The sequence below is a fragment of the Marmota flaviventris genome, chromosome 2 (genome assembly GCF_047511675.1).
Source record: "Marmota flaviventris isolate mMarFla1 chromosome 2, mMarFla1.hap1, whole genome shotgun sequence".
NCBI classification, from domain to species: Eukaryota; Metazoa; Chordata; class Mammalia; order Rodentia; family Sciuridae; genus Marmota; species Marmota flaviventris.
The window spans coordinates 43,983,356-44,000,989 of record NC_092499.1 but is presented as its reverse complement, the minus strand read 5'-3'; the positions used below and the strand labels follow the sequence as shown (position 1 = coordinate 44,000,989).

The following is a 17,634-nucleotide window of genomic DNA, read 5'->3' as shown; positions in this document are numbered from 1 at the left end:
TGAATTTTAATGAAAACATTTTCAGTATTTCAGCTTTTCAGTTCAGAGATAGCTGCCTGAAGCCATCTTTTGAGATTCATCCATTACCTGGCTTAGTGAGAAAGAGTGCTATGAAAAATTATTTGTAGCTATCATGGTTGTTAAGTACACAGTGGTAGCGTATTTACCAGGTGTATCTTTTTACCCCAGTTTTGTGTGTATGGTTACACATGTATGCCTTCTATATATTACAATACTTTTCAAATTCATTATGTTCACCTTTTCATCAGACACAAAGATTTTCCTGTTTATAAATTAATCTTTAACAGGTCTACATAATTGCTGTGCAAAGACATAAAAACAACAAGCAAACTTTGAAAACTACCAGCTATTCAGAAGAGAGTGTCAGAAATGGGTCAAATTCATCATATGGACTGCTTGACTTGGTCTGCACAGATCTTGGCACACTAAGCAGACTCTGGCTTGCTGCACTTCAGGATTTTGCTCTTTTAACTTTGCCTTCAGAATTTGCTTCCCAACTTCCTATTGATGGTAAGGAAGTAAAATAATTAGGTATTTCCTAGAGTGACAATAACTAACATTTCCAAAACTTCTTCCTTAGCAGATAATGTTTATCTGAAGCATTTTCCTCAGAACAATTTTCATTCACAGGATGAGTCTCCAAGAGTTGCTTCAGAGTAGACACCCAGGAGTTCATTCCTGAGGTCATAAGTCATGCATATCACCTCATAAGGTATTGCCAAATCACTTTCTGAAGTGATTATAACCATTTTGTATGCTCACCAACAATATGTTTCTATTTCTTTCCACCTTCCCAACATGATATATTATCATTATGATTATAAAATAGTATTTCATTGTTTTTTTTTCCTTTGATGATCTTTTTTGTATATTTATAGTCTCTGTAAGTTGCTTTTTCCATAAATATCCTAATCATAATCTTTTCTTTGACTGTTTTCTCTTTGGTGTTTGTCCCTTTCTTACTGATTCATTAATCCTTTTATATACATTTTAATACTGCTCCTTTATAGTGTGTGTCTTATACATATTTTCTCAATCTTTAGCTTGTCCTTTTATGTCTTTAAAATTAATTATCAGTCACTTATGGTTTGTGGTTTTGTGTATTACCTGATACCTGAATAAGACCTATCAGCTTTAAAGTTTTGCCTTTTAGGGCTGGGAATGTGACTCAGTGGTAGAGTGCTATGACTAGCATACATGAAGCCCTGGGGGGATCCCCAGCACCAAAAAAAACCTTTTTTTTTTTTCCTTTTACATTTTAAACTTTAGTTGAACTGAATGTGTAAGTGTGGAAGGAGATAGGAATCTAATTTTATAGTAAGTTAGTAATGCCATTTTATGTGTTGGATATTTGGTAGCCACTCTTACTCTTCCTAATGTTATCTCAAAGCATCTTGGCTGTTATTGTCTCTTTATTTCATGATATGTATTTTAGATTCAGCCTGTTGAGTTCTATTAGAATTTTAATGGTATTTAACACAAAGAAATGTTAGAGTATTTATTGTACTTTTTAGTAGCATAAAGATGGAAACAAAATGCAAGTAAACTGATTTATTGTCAACTCAACCACAAAGACGAATGACTTACGTATATCAACATAAATAAATCTTCAAATCATAATGTTAGGTTAAAAAAATGCAAGTCCCAAAAGGATGCATATAATATGCATTCTTATTTAAAGTTTTGAGTAAACTTTATTGAACACACAAAATAATAGCATGTACCTGGGTAAGGTAGCACATGACTATAATCCTAGAGATTCAGAAGGCTAAGGCCAAAGGAATCCAAGTTCAAGACTAGCCTGGGCAATTTAGCAAGAGCCTGTCTCAAAACAAATAATAAAAAAGGGCTGATTTGGGGGATGGGGCTATAGCTCAGTTGGTAGGGTGCTTGCCTTGCATGCACAAGGCCTTGGGTTCAATCCCCAGCACCACAAAAAAAAAAAAAAAAAAGTGGAGGAGGGGCGCTAATTTGGGATGTAGTTTAGTGGTAGAGTGCCCCTGGATTCAATCTTTGGTACAAGGGGAGAAGGAAAATGTATATGTATGTGTATAAATACGTATTTTTGATAGTATAGCAGCATGAATGAATCTCTGTTGTAAGGCAGCATAAGTCAATTACAGACACATATATACTGTAGATGTGATTCCTCAATACCCAAATCCTATCATAGAAAACAAGTAGTGATAGGATATTATATAAAACTCACCTATCCTGATAAAAATTAGAAAGTAAAGCTAGATGCAGTGGTGCATTCCTGTAATCCTAGCAGCTCCGGAGACTCAGGCGGGAGGATTGCGAGTTCCAAGCCAGCCTCAGCAACTTAATGAGGCCTAAGAAACTTAGTGAGACCCTGTCTCTAAATAAAATATAAAAAAGGGCTGGGGATGTGGCTCAGGGGTTAAGCACCCTTGGTTCAATCCCCAGTACGAAAAAAATAACAATCAGAAAGTAACTTCCTTGGGACTTGAGGGAACTGATAGAAAAGGATGAATATGAGTGAACTTTGCAAGTGATAGAAATGGTCTTTATCTTGAAACAGAGAAAAGAGAAAATGTATTGTAAACTAATCTTTTATTTATCCTGAAACAGTTTGATTCCCTCTTTTTTTTTTTAACTTATTTTTCTTTAGGTGGTGCTTTCTATACAGCAGAGACTAGTGAAAATGCAAAAATGCATTATTACAACTCCTGGGCCCTTATTCTCCATGCTACAGCCTTGTGGCTTACAAGCACAGGCTTTGTTGTTGCTGACCCAGATGAGGGCGCATCTAATCTCTCAAGGCCTGTGACACCAACTTCCATGTGTCAGGATTCATCATCTGGGGCTACAGTAAAGTCCCCTGAGGATGTCTACACTGATAGATTCCATCTTCTTTTAGGTGAGTAAAAGAGCTTACAAGATGACAATGCCAGAGGGGTTTTTCTCCTTCTCCTCCTCCTTTTCCTCCTTCTTCCCCTTCTATCCTCCTTCCCTTCCCTTCCCCCTTTTCTTCCTTGAGGGGAGAAGGAAGAAAAGTAAATATCAAATTTGTTTATAAACTACAAGTTTATTTATTTATTTATTGTGTGTGTGTGTGTGTGTAGTTGTTGATGGACATTTATTTTATATGCAGTGCTAAGAATCGAATCCAATGCCTCACATATGCTAGTTAAGCCCTCTACCACTGAGTCACAACCCCAGCCCCCAAGTTTTTGGTTTTTGTTTTTTAATTTTTAAATTTTATTTATTTTTGGTACTAGGGATTGAACCCAGTTACACTTAACCACTGAACCACATACCCAGCCTTTTTTTAAATTTTGAGACAGGGCCTCACTAAGTTGCTAAGGTTGGCATCAAACTTGCAATCCTCTTGCCTTAACCTCTTGAGCCTCTGGGATTCCAGGCATGTGCCACCACGCCCATCAAATCTTTGTCTTTTTGTTGTTGTTGTTGTTTTGTTATTTTTTTAGTCAAAATTAAGCCTTATACTACGCTTTGCCACATAGAGGAGTTATTCTCTTTTTTCTTCTCCTTTCCATATTTTCTATTGGCACATTATATTGTACATGTGATGGGATTTGTTGTTGTTTTCAAATATGCATATAATATAACAATATAATTTGGGCAGTATTCCTTCCCAGCACTTCCAGAGGGGTTACTCTTTTTTTTTTGGCAGGGGGGTCCCAGGGATTGAACTTGGGCACTTGGCTACTGAGCCACAACTGGCCATATTTTGTATTTTATTTAGAGACAAGGTCTCACTGAGTTGCTTGATGCCTTGCGTTTGCTGAGACTGAGTTTTAACTCATGATCCTCCTGCCTCAGCCTTGCAAGCTGCTGGATTTACAGGCATGTGCCACCACACCCGGCCCAGAGGGGTTATTCTTCAGTTGTACCTTATTGCCTGTCTCTTCTTGTGACTGTCACGTCATTGTTAAGTATTAGTGAGAACTTTGATGTCACTGGGTAAATTTGTATATATTTTATAAAATTAAAAACTTTATTATATTAAGTCTAGAATTCTGTATCCAGTCAAATAAATTATAGTAATTTTTGTATGAAAAAAACGTCATTCTTTCCACATGATTTTTAAAAGCTCCATGTCATAGCTACAAATGTTCTGAATTTCTCACTATATACATTAAAAATAGCAATATTATGAGGGACAATTCCCTGTTCTCAACAATTTCAAATTTTAAGAAAGCATGCTTGCTGGGCGTAATGATGCATGCCTAGAATCCCAGCAGCTGAGGCAAGAGGATCTCGAGTTCAAAGTCATCCTCAGCAAAAGTGAGGCACTAAGCAACTCAGTAAGACCCTGTCTCTAAATAAAATACAAAATAGGGCTGGGGATGTGGCTCAGTGGTTGAATGGCCCTGAGTTCAATTCCAAGTACCAAAAACAAAAACAAAAAAAATCAGTAAGATTTTTAGATTCATGAAGTTTAATTAATCCATTATTTAGCTTTCCCAGAACTGATTTTATTTTATATTTGGTGATGTTGCTGGGATTGAACCTAGGGCCTCATAGATGCTAAGCAAATGTTGTACCAGAACTTCATTTAAAAGTGAGGTGTTTTGGGGCTGGAGTAGTGGCTCAGTGGTAGAGTGCTTGCCTCACATGTATTAGGCCCTGGTTTTAATCCTCAGCACCACATAAATATAAATACATAAATTTTTAAAAATATATCCATGCACCACATACAAACAAAGATGTTGTGTCCGCTGAAAACTAAAAAAAAATAAATAAATATTAAGAAATTCTCTCTCTCTTTAAAAAAAAAAAAAGAAAGAAAATGAGTTATAAAGGTAAATGATTAAATGAAGTAGATTTGTGATTCATAGCTGTTATTTTTTATTCCCAGGTCAGAAATTACTAGATTCCTATATCCTTGAGCCTATTAAAAATTTTCTAAGGGGCTGGGGTTGGGACTCAGTGGTAGAGTGCTTGCCTAGCATGTGTGAGGCACTGGGTTTGATCCTCAGCACCACATGTAAATAAATAAAAATAAAGGTTAATTGACAGCTAAAAATAAATAAATAAAAATTGTTTCTGGGGGGCTGGGGTGTGGCTCGGTGGTAGAGTTACTTGCCCTGCATGTGTGGGGCACTAGGTTCAATCCTCATCACCACATAAATAAATAAAATAAAATAAAACTGTTGTGTCCATCTACAACTAAAAAAAAAATTTTTTTTAATTTAAAAACATTGTTTCTAGTGGCTGGGATTATAGCTTGATGGAAGAAAATGTACTTAGCATGTGCAAGGCCCTAGGTTGAATCTCTAGCCACCCCCCAAAAATAATTTTTTTTGTTTCCAATTGCCTTAGGATGAGAGCTTTTTAAAAATAAACTTTAGGGCTAGGGTATGGCTCAATAGTAGAGCATTCTCTTGGCACGTGTAAGGCACTGGGTTCAATCCTCAGCACCACATAAAAATAAATGAATTAAGTAAAAGCATTGTGTCTATCTAGACTAAAAAATAAAAAACTTTATAGTTTTGGGGGATGTGGCTCAGTGGGAGAATGCTTGTCTAGCATGTGCAAGGCACTAGGTTTGATCCCCAGCACTGGAAAAGAAAAAAGTAGTAATAATAGTACCTACTTCATCTCATATTATGAAAATTGAGTAAAATGATATATGCAAAGTATAGTGCCTGATACATGATAATCACTCAAATTTTAGTCAAAATAGAGTTGTGAAGTTCTACGTACTAACTTCCCTAATACAATTTTATTGTAATTTTTGCATCTTTGAACAACTTAATAGCAACTGAGCAAATTGTACACAAGCCTAGTTGAAATTATTCTTTGTATATGTATAGATAGCAAAATTTAAGAGACTTAACATTATTAATTTATGGGTTTTGGTCTTAAAGTCATTGTAATTTAATTTGTACTACCTTTTTGCTAAGTTTACTTGTATCTTATAAAAAAACAGGATATTACTTATTTAACTTCATGATGTAAGAATCTCAAAAGCGACCTCCTTCTCTTTTTGCTTCCTATAGGAATCAGTGTGGAATTTCTATGTTCATTGCGCTCAGATGCAACCATGGAAAGTATTACTGCTTGTTTACATGCATTACAAGCCCTTTTAGATGTTCCTTGGCCCAGATCTAAAATTGGCAGTGATCAGGTGATTTCTCGTTTTGGGGGGGCTTTTGTAGATCTCAAGGAATACAAATAAGTTCAGATTACTACAGTAAGCAGAAATTAACACAAAAGTAAAAAGAGAAGTCATTTAAGATTACAAGGCACAGCTGGGCCTTGGAACCAGAATGCCATCAGCATGTGTGATGACCCAAGAGCTATCATTCTTCTGGCTGCCACTTCTGTCTCTGCTTTTTGCAGTGATAGGAAGGTTCCATATTGAATTGTCCAGGACAGTAACTGCTAGGTATACATGGTATTCTTTCTTTGCTCTGTTTCTGTGAACCCCAATTTTTGCATTCACTTGAATCTTATGTTCCATTTTCCCAAGAAAGTATCTGATTGGGTCTTATAGTTACTATCCATTTTAAAGTATTCTTGTTGGCAAGTTCTCCTACCAGGTCTTTTCAAGAGACTGTTGTCTAACCTGTAGGTGGAGTTGTGGCCATGGTAAAATAATTGCTATACAAAGTGTGACTCTTTTTTTTTTGCTGCTTCTCTCAAGGGTAAATATGCATTCAGCAGGCACTGTTAGCTTCATGTATTATCCAGTATATTAATTTTGTTGCCATTGACTCAGGTGTTAAGGTAAACAGGAGATCTGATTTCCTCTCTACATAGACTATTATTTAATACTATGATTTGCTAGGTTTAAAGCATTAGCAGGTTCTTACCAGACTTGAGTTGGACATAAGTAAATCATAAAGTCTGTTGTTTTCTCTATTAAAACAAGTATTATAATGACAAATTGGGGCTGGGGATGTGGCTCAAGCGGTAGCGCGCTTGCCTGGTGTGCGTGCAGCCCGGGTTCGATCCTCAGCACCACATACAAACAAGGATGTTGTGTCCGCCGAAAACTAAAAAAAATAAATAAATATTAAAAAATTCTCTCTCTCTCTCTCTCTTAAAAAAAATAATAATAATGACAGATTTACTCCATTATTTTCAAAAATAAAGGAAAGCAATCAGAGTAACTAATAAAAAAGAGAAGGAGAAATGAAATAGTATCTCTGCAGTGTATTTTATTCTTTAAAAAAATAGATCCAGGGGCTGGGGATGTGGCTTAAGCGGTAGCGCGCTCGCCTGGCATGCGTGCGGCCCGGGTTCGATCCTCAGCACCACATACAAACAAAGATGTTGTGTCTGCTGAAAACTAAAAAAAATAAATAAATATTAAAAAAAAAAAAAACACTCTCTCTCTCTCTCTCTCTCTCTTAAAAAAAAAAAGAGATCCATTTTAACACTCTACTTCTCCTTCATTCTTCATTATTAGTAGAAACTTTAATGTAAATTTAATAATCTACATGTCAGCCTTTGTGTTCTTTAGTTGTTTCCCATCTTGTTTTGGAAATTTCCTTTCCATTTTTCCCAGTTTAGGACGTATGTGGAAATGATCTTTTGTCATAGTACCATCTCCCACAGAGACTGGACAAAACAGTCTGGAGTTGGTTTAATGTTGTTTGTAACTTTATTACACTAACATCCTTATTTTTTATAAGCAATATGTCATATTCTCTTTTTCTGAATTTTGTCAAAATGACATTTAACACTGGTATATTTTACTGAAAACAAAACACAATGATATATAATATCCTATCCACTACTTGTTTTCTATGGTAGGATTTGGGTATTGAGTTGCTGAATGTGCTGCATCGAGTAATTTTAACCAGAGAATCACCTTCCATTCAATTGGCTTCACTTGAAGTGGTAAGGCAGATTATCTGTGCTGCTCAAGAACACGTGAAGGAGAAAAGACGAAGCGCAGAAGGTAAGTGTTAACCCTTAATGCCAAATGAATGACATAGCATCATTAACTTTTAAAGTATTACTTTATGTAGTCTTGATAATATATTGTGTATAGGATAAAAATTGAGCATCTATAGACATGGCTTTAAATCCTCTCATTCTCTTCTTCATGTTAGCTTGGATATTGTCAGTAGGCAAGCCATTATTCTTTGGGAAAAAGAGAACTTTAGCCAGGCACAGTGGTGCACATCTATAATCCCAGTGGCTCTGGAGACTGAACAGGAGAATTTTGAGTTCAAAGCCAGTTTCAGCAATTTAGTGAGGCCCTAAACAACTCAGTGAGACCCTGTCTTTAAATAAAACACAGAAAAGGACTGATAATGTGGCTCAGTAGTTAAATGCCCCTGAGTTCAATCCCGGGTATCAAAAGAGAGAGAGAACTTTAACAAAACTTGGGAGGAAAAAAGTCCCTTATACCGCTAAAGTGTTTGTTTTAGTTGCACCAGTGTACATGGAAAGAATTATTAATGTCTTGGGTACACAAACTGTTGTTTACAAGTCCAACATGACTTTTTTAGATTTGTCCTTTAAGATTTCATTTGACCATAGAATCTCCTTCCATTCAATTGATTTCTACATATATTAGAAAATTCCATATAACCATAGCCAGGCGTGGTGGCCCACACCTGTAATCCCACGGACTCAGGAGACTGAGGCAGGAGGATTCCAAGTTCAAAGCCAGGCTCAACAACTTAGTGAAGCCCTAAGCAACTTACGGAGACCCTGTCTCAAAATTAAAAAAAAAAAGGCTGGAAATGTGCCTCAGTAATTAAGTGCCTCTGGGTTCAGTCCCCTGTACCAAAAAAAAAAAAAAACCCGCCACTACCAGTACCTCAGGTGACAAACTCATTGTTAGAGCTCCAGCACTTGACCATTGAGCCATATCCCCAGCCCTATTTTGTATTTTATTTAAAGATAGAGTCTCACTGAGCTGCTTACCACCTCATGAAGTTGCTGAGGCTGGTTTGGACTTGAGATTCTCCTGCCTCAGTCTCCTGAGCTGCTGGGATTACAAGTGTGCGCCAACACGCTTGGCCATATTCACATTCTTAATGGAAAGAGGTTTAATAGGCAATATTTAAGGGCTGACAAGGTTGTAAGGATTTTTTTATCCATAACTTTTTTAATACCCAAGACTAGCTATAAAATATGTTACCTAGGGGCTGGGATTGTAGCTAAGTGGTAGAATACTTGCCTAGCACATGTGAGGCACTGAATGCATTCCTCAACACCACATAAAAATAAATAAATAAATAAAGGTTAAAAAGAATGTGTTACCTATACAGAAAGGAATTAAATTGTCATCTACCAGAAATAAAGCTGGCACAAAGTATTTACTAAACTCTATTTTTCCTGTCTTTTAGTTGATGATGGGGCTGCAGAAAAGGAAACCCTACCAGAGTTTGGAGAGGGAAAAGACACCGGAGGACTTGTGCCTGGGAAGTCCTTGGTTTTTGCAACACTTGAATTGTGTGTATGCATTCTTGTTAGACAGCTCCCAGAACTAAATCCTAAATTGACAGGTAGCTCGGGAGTAAAAGCTTCAAAGCCACAAATACTGTCAGAAGATGGAAGTAGATTGGTTTCGGCTGCATTGGTTATCATCTCTGAACTTCCTGCAGTGTGCTCTCCTGAAGGTATGGAATTTAATTGCTAATCTTTTCCTCGTCCTCCTCTTTTTTTGGGGGCGGGGAGGGAGTGCCAGGGATTGAAACTAAGGGTGTTTAACCACTGAGCCACATTCCCAGACCTTTTTATATTTTATTTAGAGACTGGGTCTCACTAAGTTGCTTAGAGCCTCGCTAAATTTGCTAAGGCTGACTTTGAACTCATAATCCTCCTGCCTCATCCTCCCAAGCCCCTGGGACTATAGGCATGCACTGCTGCACCTGGCCCTTCTCCTCTTCCTCCTCTTGTTTGTGTGTGGAGGCGGGAGGATTGAACCAAGACCTCACACACAAGCTAGGAAAGTGCTCTACCACTGAGCTCTGTCCCCAGCCTCATATACCTTAACACAGGATTTAAGACTTTCCACATAGCTCTACTGAGCTGTTGCTTTTTTTTTTGTAACAAGAATTGAACCAGGGCCACTTAACTACTGAGCCACATCCCAGTCCTTTTTTATTTTTTATATTGAGACAGGATTTCACTAAGTTGCTTCAGGCCTTACTAAGGAGTTTCTTCCTTTCTTCCTTTGCCTGATTGCTTCTGTGGAAATCCTAAACCCAGATGTATTTGTGTTCATCCTTGTTCTGTGCTGTTATCCATGCTATTCCTTGATCCAAAATTACTCTATCCCATAGGACTGGGGATTGAGCCTATCACTCAATGAGGTGCTCTATCACTGACCTTTATCCCAGTCCTTTTATTTTTTTAGATAGTGTCTCACTACATTGCTTAGACTGGCCTTCCAAGTTGGAATCTTACTGCCTCAGTTCCCTGAATCTCTGGAATGACAGGCAAGTACCACCATACCTAGTTCCTCTACTTTATAAATTGTTTTCTTTCTTCAAAATTCAACTCCAGGGCTGAGGATGTAATTCATTGGTAAAACACTTGCCTAGCATGCTTGTGGCCCTGGATTCAATCACAACACCCTCCCCCCCAAAAAAAAAGAATAGTCCAATTTCAGCCCTAGATCATCTGTAAAAGCTTCACTATTTAGCACATACTGAGTTTTGTTTATCAGGTATATACACTTTTTTTTTCTTTATATTGATCTATAGCTTTTATCTGCCAATGACATTTTATGTCTTTGATTATTACTTATACATATATATATACATATATTTGTGTCTTGATCAAAACTAAATGTTGTGGCCTACAAAATCTAGCACATAACAGGTACTTAGTACTTAATATATACTTCTTAATTGGTAGCCATATTTCTGCTTAAATGTGTTATGACCAATTTATATGCTATTTATTTTTAACCTCATGATTTTAAACTTCAATTTGAATTAAAACTTTTACTCCTTGTTCTTTCACACATATTTGTACTTTGCCAAGAGTAGTGGCACACGCCTGTAATCCCAGCAGCTTGGGAGGCTGAGGCAGGAGGATTGCAAGTTCAAGGGCAACCTCAGCAATTTAGCAAGACCGTGACTCAAAAAATAAAAAGGGCTGTGGATATGGCTCAGTGGTTAAGTGCCCCTGGGTTGGGTTCAATTGCTGGTACAAAAATAAAAAAATAAAAAAATTTGTACTCCCACAACAAGAGTAACAAAAAGAAAAGTGACTAGCAGAGGATTAGAGGTAAAAATACACTATACAGGCTTGTTGGTCTCCAGGAAAGTTGAGTTGACCATTTTAACTTTAGTTTCTTCATGTTCATTTTAATTAGAACTGACTTTTCAGCTTCTTAGTGGACTGAAAAATGAATAATTCATATTGAGTGGATCTCCACAATCTCCTTGAAAAAGAGTAATAAAATTCAAATGGATAGTAGTGACAGTTATACAACATTGTGAACATACTCAATGCAACTGGATTGTACACTTAAAAATGGTTAAAATGGGGTTGGGGTTATGGCTCAGTGGTAGTACGCTCGCCTAGCACACATGAAGCACTGGGTTCGATCCTCAGCACCACATAAAAATGAAATAAAGATTTTATGTCCACCTACAACTAAAAAATAAATAAATAACTATTTTAAAAATGGTTAAAATGGGGGGCTGGAGTTGTGGCTCAGTGGTAGAGCCCTTGCCTAGCGTGTGCGAGGCCCTGGTTTCAATCCTTAGCACCACATAAAAATAAATAAAATAAAGGTATTGTGTCCAACTACAACTAAAAAATAAATATTTTTTAAAAGTGGTTAAAATGGTAAATTTTCTTATGTTTTACCACAGCAAGAAGATAAAATAAATTTGTTTATCAAATACCAAATAAGATAACATTATATAATGATTTCATTGTACTGTCATGTGTAACTAATAAAAAAAAAATGACAAATTCATACTGATACGAAGATACTAAATGATACAATTTAAATATCTCCAGTTATACCTATCAAAATTTATTCCAGGGCTGGGGATATAGCTCTGTGGTAGAGTGCTTGCATGGCATGCATGAAACTCTGGGTTCAATTCCTGGCACCACAAAAAATAATAATAATGCAGCAACATCTGAGAGTGATAGCAAATAAAAAGTGAATTTTAAAAAAAATTTATTCTAGCCTTAAAATCTTATGAGTTATTTCAATTATCTTATATAATTATAATCTTTTATGAAAAATAACTTGCATGTATGCTGGGTTTTTTGTATACTAAGCATGCATACACTCTTCCACTAAGCCAATTCCAAGAAATAATTTAAAAGCTAGAAATCTCTAACACTATCTTATTTATTGATGACTTTTAGGAACTGTATATATTCATATTGACTAAAATCTAGATTGTTTTTAAAATTTTATCTTATAGGAAGCATCTCAATTCTCCCTACTATATTGTACCTCACAATTGGAGTCCTCAGAGAAACTGCAGTAAAGTTACCTGGGAGCCAGTTATCTTCAACGGTTGCAGCTTCACTTCAGGCTCTGAAAGGAATATTATCTTCCCCCATGGCCCGAGCAGAAAAGAGTCACACCGCTTGGACTGATCTTCTTCGCAGTGCTTTAACAACAGTTCTTGATTGTTGGAATCCAGGTATTAAGGCTCTTTGGAAGCATTTGTTCAGTTTGTTTAAAAAAGTGAGAGGAACAGTTTTTTAAGAATAAGGTATTTATTTGATCATGGTTGTCATTTTTACCTAGAGAAGACAGTATTATGTGTTTAGAAGGTATGTATACATTTTAGTATCTTTAACCTTTAATGCAAGTAAATAACAGGGACTTTATATATTGTTGTGAAGGACCTTTAGATGTAGTGCTTATTTAAAATGTGAGTAGCTGGACACAGTGGTGCATACCTGTAATCCCAGCAACTCAGGAGGCTGAGGCAGGAGGATTGCAAGTTCAAAGCCAGCCTCAGCAATTTAAAAAGGCTCTAAGAAATTTAGACCTTGTCTCAAAATAAAACATAAAAAGGGCTGGAGGCAGCTGGGGGTGTGGCTCAGTGGTAGAGCACTTGCCTAGCACTTGTGAGACGCTAGGTTTGAGTCTCAGCACTGCATATAAATAAAGATCCATTGACAACTAAAAAATATTTTTTAAAAAAAGGGCTGGGGATGTAGCTCAGTGATTAAGCACCCCTGGGTTCAACCCCCTGTACTAAGATAAATAGATAAATAAAATGTAGTATGCTTCAACTTTTCAATACATGCCATAAACTGAAAAATACATAAGACATACATTATACATGTAAAATAAGATAGGGCTGGGACTGGGGCTCAGTGGTAGAGCGCTTGTCTACCAAGTGTGAGGCACTGTACTGTGTTCCATCCCCTGAACCACATAAAATAAATGTATTGTGTCCATTTATATTAAAAATAATAGATAAAATAAGATAAATCTAACCCAACATCCCAGGATTTACTAGCTAAGGGACTGGACAAGTTACCCAGTTACCCTGAGCTATAGTTTTCTCATTAATAAATCAGGATATTATGTTTTTATTTTGGTTTGGGGTTTTTTGTTTGTTTGTTAGATGGGCCATCACTAAATTGCCCAGGCTGGCATTAAACTCACTATCCTCCTGCCTCAACCTCCAGAGTAGCTAGGATTACAGATGTACTCACAGGGAACCCAATAATGATATTATGTTGCAGAAAATTGTTAGCACAGTAACAATGTATAAAAAGCATCTTGTTTATTACTTATCATTTATCAATAAATGATAATCAATATTATTTTCCCCATCCACTAAATATTTTTATCTTATTGTTATGTGAATTTTGTGTGTTTTGTTTTTGTTTTTGTTTTATCTTGTTTTTTCAGTGTGGTGATAAAATCCAGAGCTTTGTGTAGGATAGGCAAGTGCTCTACAACTAATATACACCTGCAGCTCCAGTTATGTAATTTTTATTTTTAGTAGTATATTATAGTGATTGTAAAAAGTCTTCAGACATACTTTATCCCTACCTTCCTTGTCCTGCTTATAAATATTACAATTTACCCAATTTGAGTTTATGGAAAAAGAAAAGAACCAGAATTAAGGTAGAAAGAGATTCAGAAGATAGTGCAGTCAGAGAAGTCAAAGAAAAGAGAGTTTTAATAGAGAGGGAGTGTTCAGCAGTATGAGATGCTGTAGAGAAGACAAGCAATATGGCAGTAGGACTCTGTTGAAGAACAAAGGAGAGCTGAGGAAAGGGGAAGACACACACAGGTTCCTCTTCATAGGAAAAAGAGAAACAGCTAAAGGGAATGGATAGGGTTAAGGAATTTCTCTGAAACTCTAGCATGAGTTCATATTTAATGGGGAGAAAAAAACGTAGAGAGGGGTCTGGAATTTGAAATACCAAAAAAGAAAGCAGCGTCCCTCTTTAAGCAAGAATAAAATTCACAGAGCATTTAGGAAGATTAATCTCTGCTGAAATAGGGGAAAGAACAGGAGGTTAAGTATGGAAAGTAGGGTTTTTATGTTGAAGGTTATGGAGAGCTTACCTCTTTGATCACAGACACACACACAAATGGGGTTTTTGGTTGTATTTGAGGGAATGAGACTAAGACTGACTATTAAGAAATTTAAAGGTACCAATAATGATGTGAAACATTTGCTGTATAACAAATGCCTCAAAATTTAGTGACTTAAAACAGTAGACATTTATTATCTGACAGTTTCAATGGATCAGGGATTCAGGAGCAGCTTAGCCAGATGGTTCTAGCTCAGGGTCTCTCATGATGTTACTGTTAAGAAAGCCAGAACACCAGGCAGAGAGGCAGTTTCCCAGATGGCTATTAGCAAGAAGTCTTAGTTCCTTACCACCCAGGATTCTTCTATAGGGCTACTGCTAAGGGAACTTTACATTTATTCTAGAGAAAAGAGTGGGAGTAAGCCAAACACAGTGGCTCCCACCTGTAATCCTGGCAACTCAGGAGACTGAGGCAGAGGGATCACAAGTTCAAAACCAGCCTCCGCAACTTAGAAAGGCCCTAAGCAACTTAGTGAGACCCTGTCTCCAAATAAAATATAAAAAGGGCTGGGGATGTGGCTCAGTGATTAAATGCCCCTGCGTTTAATCCCCGGTATCAAAAAAAAAAAAAAAAAAAGTGGGATTAAAGAAATTTTGGAAAAAATGGAAAGAGGAACACAAAAGAACTTTATCTTACCAAGAATAAAAAGACATTTTTACTAAACTGACTGAGTATGTTGCAGTTTCAAGTTGCCATAAATAATGACTGAAATTAACTGTGCTGTGTGGGTAGCAATATAGCCACATGGTGTAAATAGTTTACTGTCTGGAATCAAACTGTCTGCCTTACTAATTGTGTAGTTTTTGGGGAAATGACTGAATTTCTGTTTGTAATCCATAAAATGGAATAAAGAAGCCAGGCATGGTGGTATATGTCTGTAATCCCATCTATTCCAGGAGCTAAGGCAGGAAGAATCCAAGCCATCCTCAAAAAATAATAATAATACTAGCCAGGGGCTGGGGTTGTGACTCAGTGATAGAGTGCTTACCTCACACCTTTGAGGCACTGGGCTTGTTCCTCAGCACCACATAAAAAAAGTAAAGTTATAAAAAAATAATAATAAAATGAAAGCCAGGTGCAGTGACACATATCTAAAATCCCAGCAACTCAAGAAGCTGAGGCAGGAGGATTGCAAGTTTAAAGCCAGCCTTAGCAACTTAGTGAGGCCCTAAATAAACTGAACCCTGTCTCAAAATAAAAACTAAAAAGGGGGCTGGGGATGTGGCTCAAGCGGTAGCGCGCTCGCCTGGCATGCGTGTGGCCCTGGTTCAATCCTCAGCACCACATACAAACAAAGATGTTGTGTCCGCCGATAACTAAAAAATAAATATTAAAAAATTCTCTCTCTCTCTCTCTCTCTCTCTCTCTCTCTCTCTCTCTCTCTCCCTCTCTCACTCTCTCTTAAAAAAAAAAAAAAAACAAACTAAAAAGGGCTAGGGATATACGGACATGACTCAGTGGTTCAGTACCTCTGGCTTCAATCCTTGGTTTCAAAAATAAATAAATAAATAACAAAAAGGGGTTGAAGTTGTGGCTCAAGTGGTAGAGCGCTTGCCTAGCATGTATGAGGCACTGGGTTCAGCACTGCATATAAATTGCATATAAATAAATAAATAAACAAACAAACAAGTAAAGGTCCATTGACAACTAAAAAATATTTAAATTTTAAAAAAAAAAAGGATTGGGGATGTAGCTCAGTGGTAGATTACCCCTGAGTTCAATCCCCAGAACCACCAGAGAGAGAGAGAATGAATAAGAATACCTATTTCATGATACTCTCTGATGTAAGGGTTTAGGGTACAGTTAAGTACTTACAGCAGTGCTATAATTTTAACTTTAAATGTTACCCATGTACCTGTTTTATCTTAAAACTGCTCTGATGTCTAAAAGAAATAGATTCCACTCATTCATAAAATTTTGCTTTCATTGCTAGTGTCTCTTAGAGGTATCAGCCCAGGTATTATCTCCTCAAGGTTTTCTCTGACCACACAATATCAGTTAGTCTAGGTTGCTTTCTATGATTTGTTTGCAATGCTTGGGATGAACCCAGGGCCTCACACATGCTAGGCAAGCACTCTACCACTGAACTACACTCCAGCCCCTCTATGGGTTTCTTAATATAGTTTTTATATGCATGGACCTTGTTGGCAGCTGGAAATTATTTATTGACTTCCCAGTTTATGGTATGGCTTCTTTGTAATTGTATTCTCAGTGCCTAAAAGAGGGCTAGCTGAAACATAATATTTCTTAATTATTTTATTTGTTGAATGAATGTGACCAGAGCTACTATTTGTTTATGTCATTTCTTCACAATTAACAGCCTGTTCCTAAACAATTTAATGAGTTGAATTTGTCACACCCTTTCTTTTCATATAACATTAATTTTTCACAATAGGTTAGTTAAAATTATTTAATGAGAATATGATTTTGGAAAATGAAGATAGATTACTTCTAATACAGAATCCCTTCAAGTAATTGTGGCATCCACAGCTATTTTCAGGTTTTTCTCTGCTATTGATAAATAATATGTGTAGACTGAGTGCTAAGGCATTTTCACTTGGTATATGTTATTGTCAAAATACTTAACAAAGAAAAAAACAATTGCCCAAGTGTGTTAGTGTTGCTGCACAGAAAAAATAATAAGTCAACCATGTTGGCACATACCTGTAGTCTCGCTACATGAGAGGCTGAGGCAGAAGGGTCCCTTCAGCCCAATTCAAGGCCAACCTGAGCAACACAGTGAGATACCATCTTCAAAACAGAAGAAAAATAATTAAAGCTAATACATATTGAACATAATGTATAGCACATATTCTAACTCATTTAATCCTCAAAGACAGATTTAAATGTCTAAAATCACAAAACTAGTAAATGTACATATGTAATTTTTTTTAAATATTTGTTTTTTTGGTTGTAATTGGATATAATACCTTTATTTTATTTTTATGTGATGCTGAGGATCGAACTCAGGGCCCCCGCACGTGCTAGGCGAGTGCTCCACCGCTGAGCTACATCGCCAGTGCTAGTACATATGTATTTGTTGGTGTCTCTACAATAGCTTTGGTAATTTTTGGCTCTTAGAATTATTTATAATTCACATATTAAAA

The 17,634-nt window shown here is 36.6% G+C and overlaps 1 protein-coding gene and 1 long non-coding RNA gene across 10 annotated transcripts in view; one reads left to right on the top strand and one right to left on the bottom strand.

Annotated features, from left to right (window-relative positions):
• Positions 1-17,634, bottom strand: part of LOC114088250 (uncharacterized) — a 114,260-nt gene that overhangs the window by 47,370 nt on the left and 49,256 nt on the right. The window contains exons 3-4 of the long non-coding RNA XR_011706594.1: positions 17,192-17,278; positions 12,450-12,613 (exon numbers count right to left, since the gene is read on the bottom strand). This is a non-coding gene — a long non-coding RNA (uncharacterized lncRNA). The remainder of the gene's footprint in view (positions 1-12,449; positions 12,614-17,191; positions 17,279-17,634) is intronic.
• Heatr5a (HEAT repeat containing 5A) overlaps positions 1-17,634 on the top strand; it is a 121,091-nt gene that overhangs the window by 98,706 nt on the left and 4,751 nt on the right. For 8 of the 9 annotated variants that reach the window (XM_027929835.3, XM_071607817.1, XM_071607818.1 and 5 more), the window contains 6 exons: positions 309-531; positions 2,654-2,902; positions 6,012-6,139; positions 7,774-7,921; positions 9,324-9,596; positions 12,378-12,602. In XM_027929835.3, the coding sequence (XP_027785636.1) occupies positions 309-531; positions 2,654-2,902; positions 6,012-6,139; positions 7,774-7,921; positions 9,324-9,596; positions 12,378-12,602 (1,246 nt within the window). Of the gene's footprint in view, positions 1-308; positions 532-2,653; positions 2,903-6,011; positions 6,140-7,773; positions 7,922-9,323; positions 9,597-10,336; positions 10,419-12,377; positions 12,603-17,634 lie in introns of all 9 variants that reach the window. The other variant, XM_071607819.1, reaches the window with a different exon arrangement.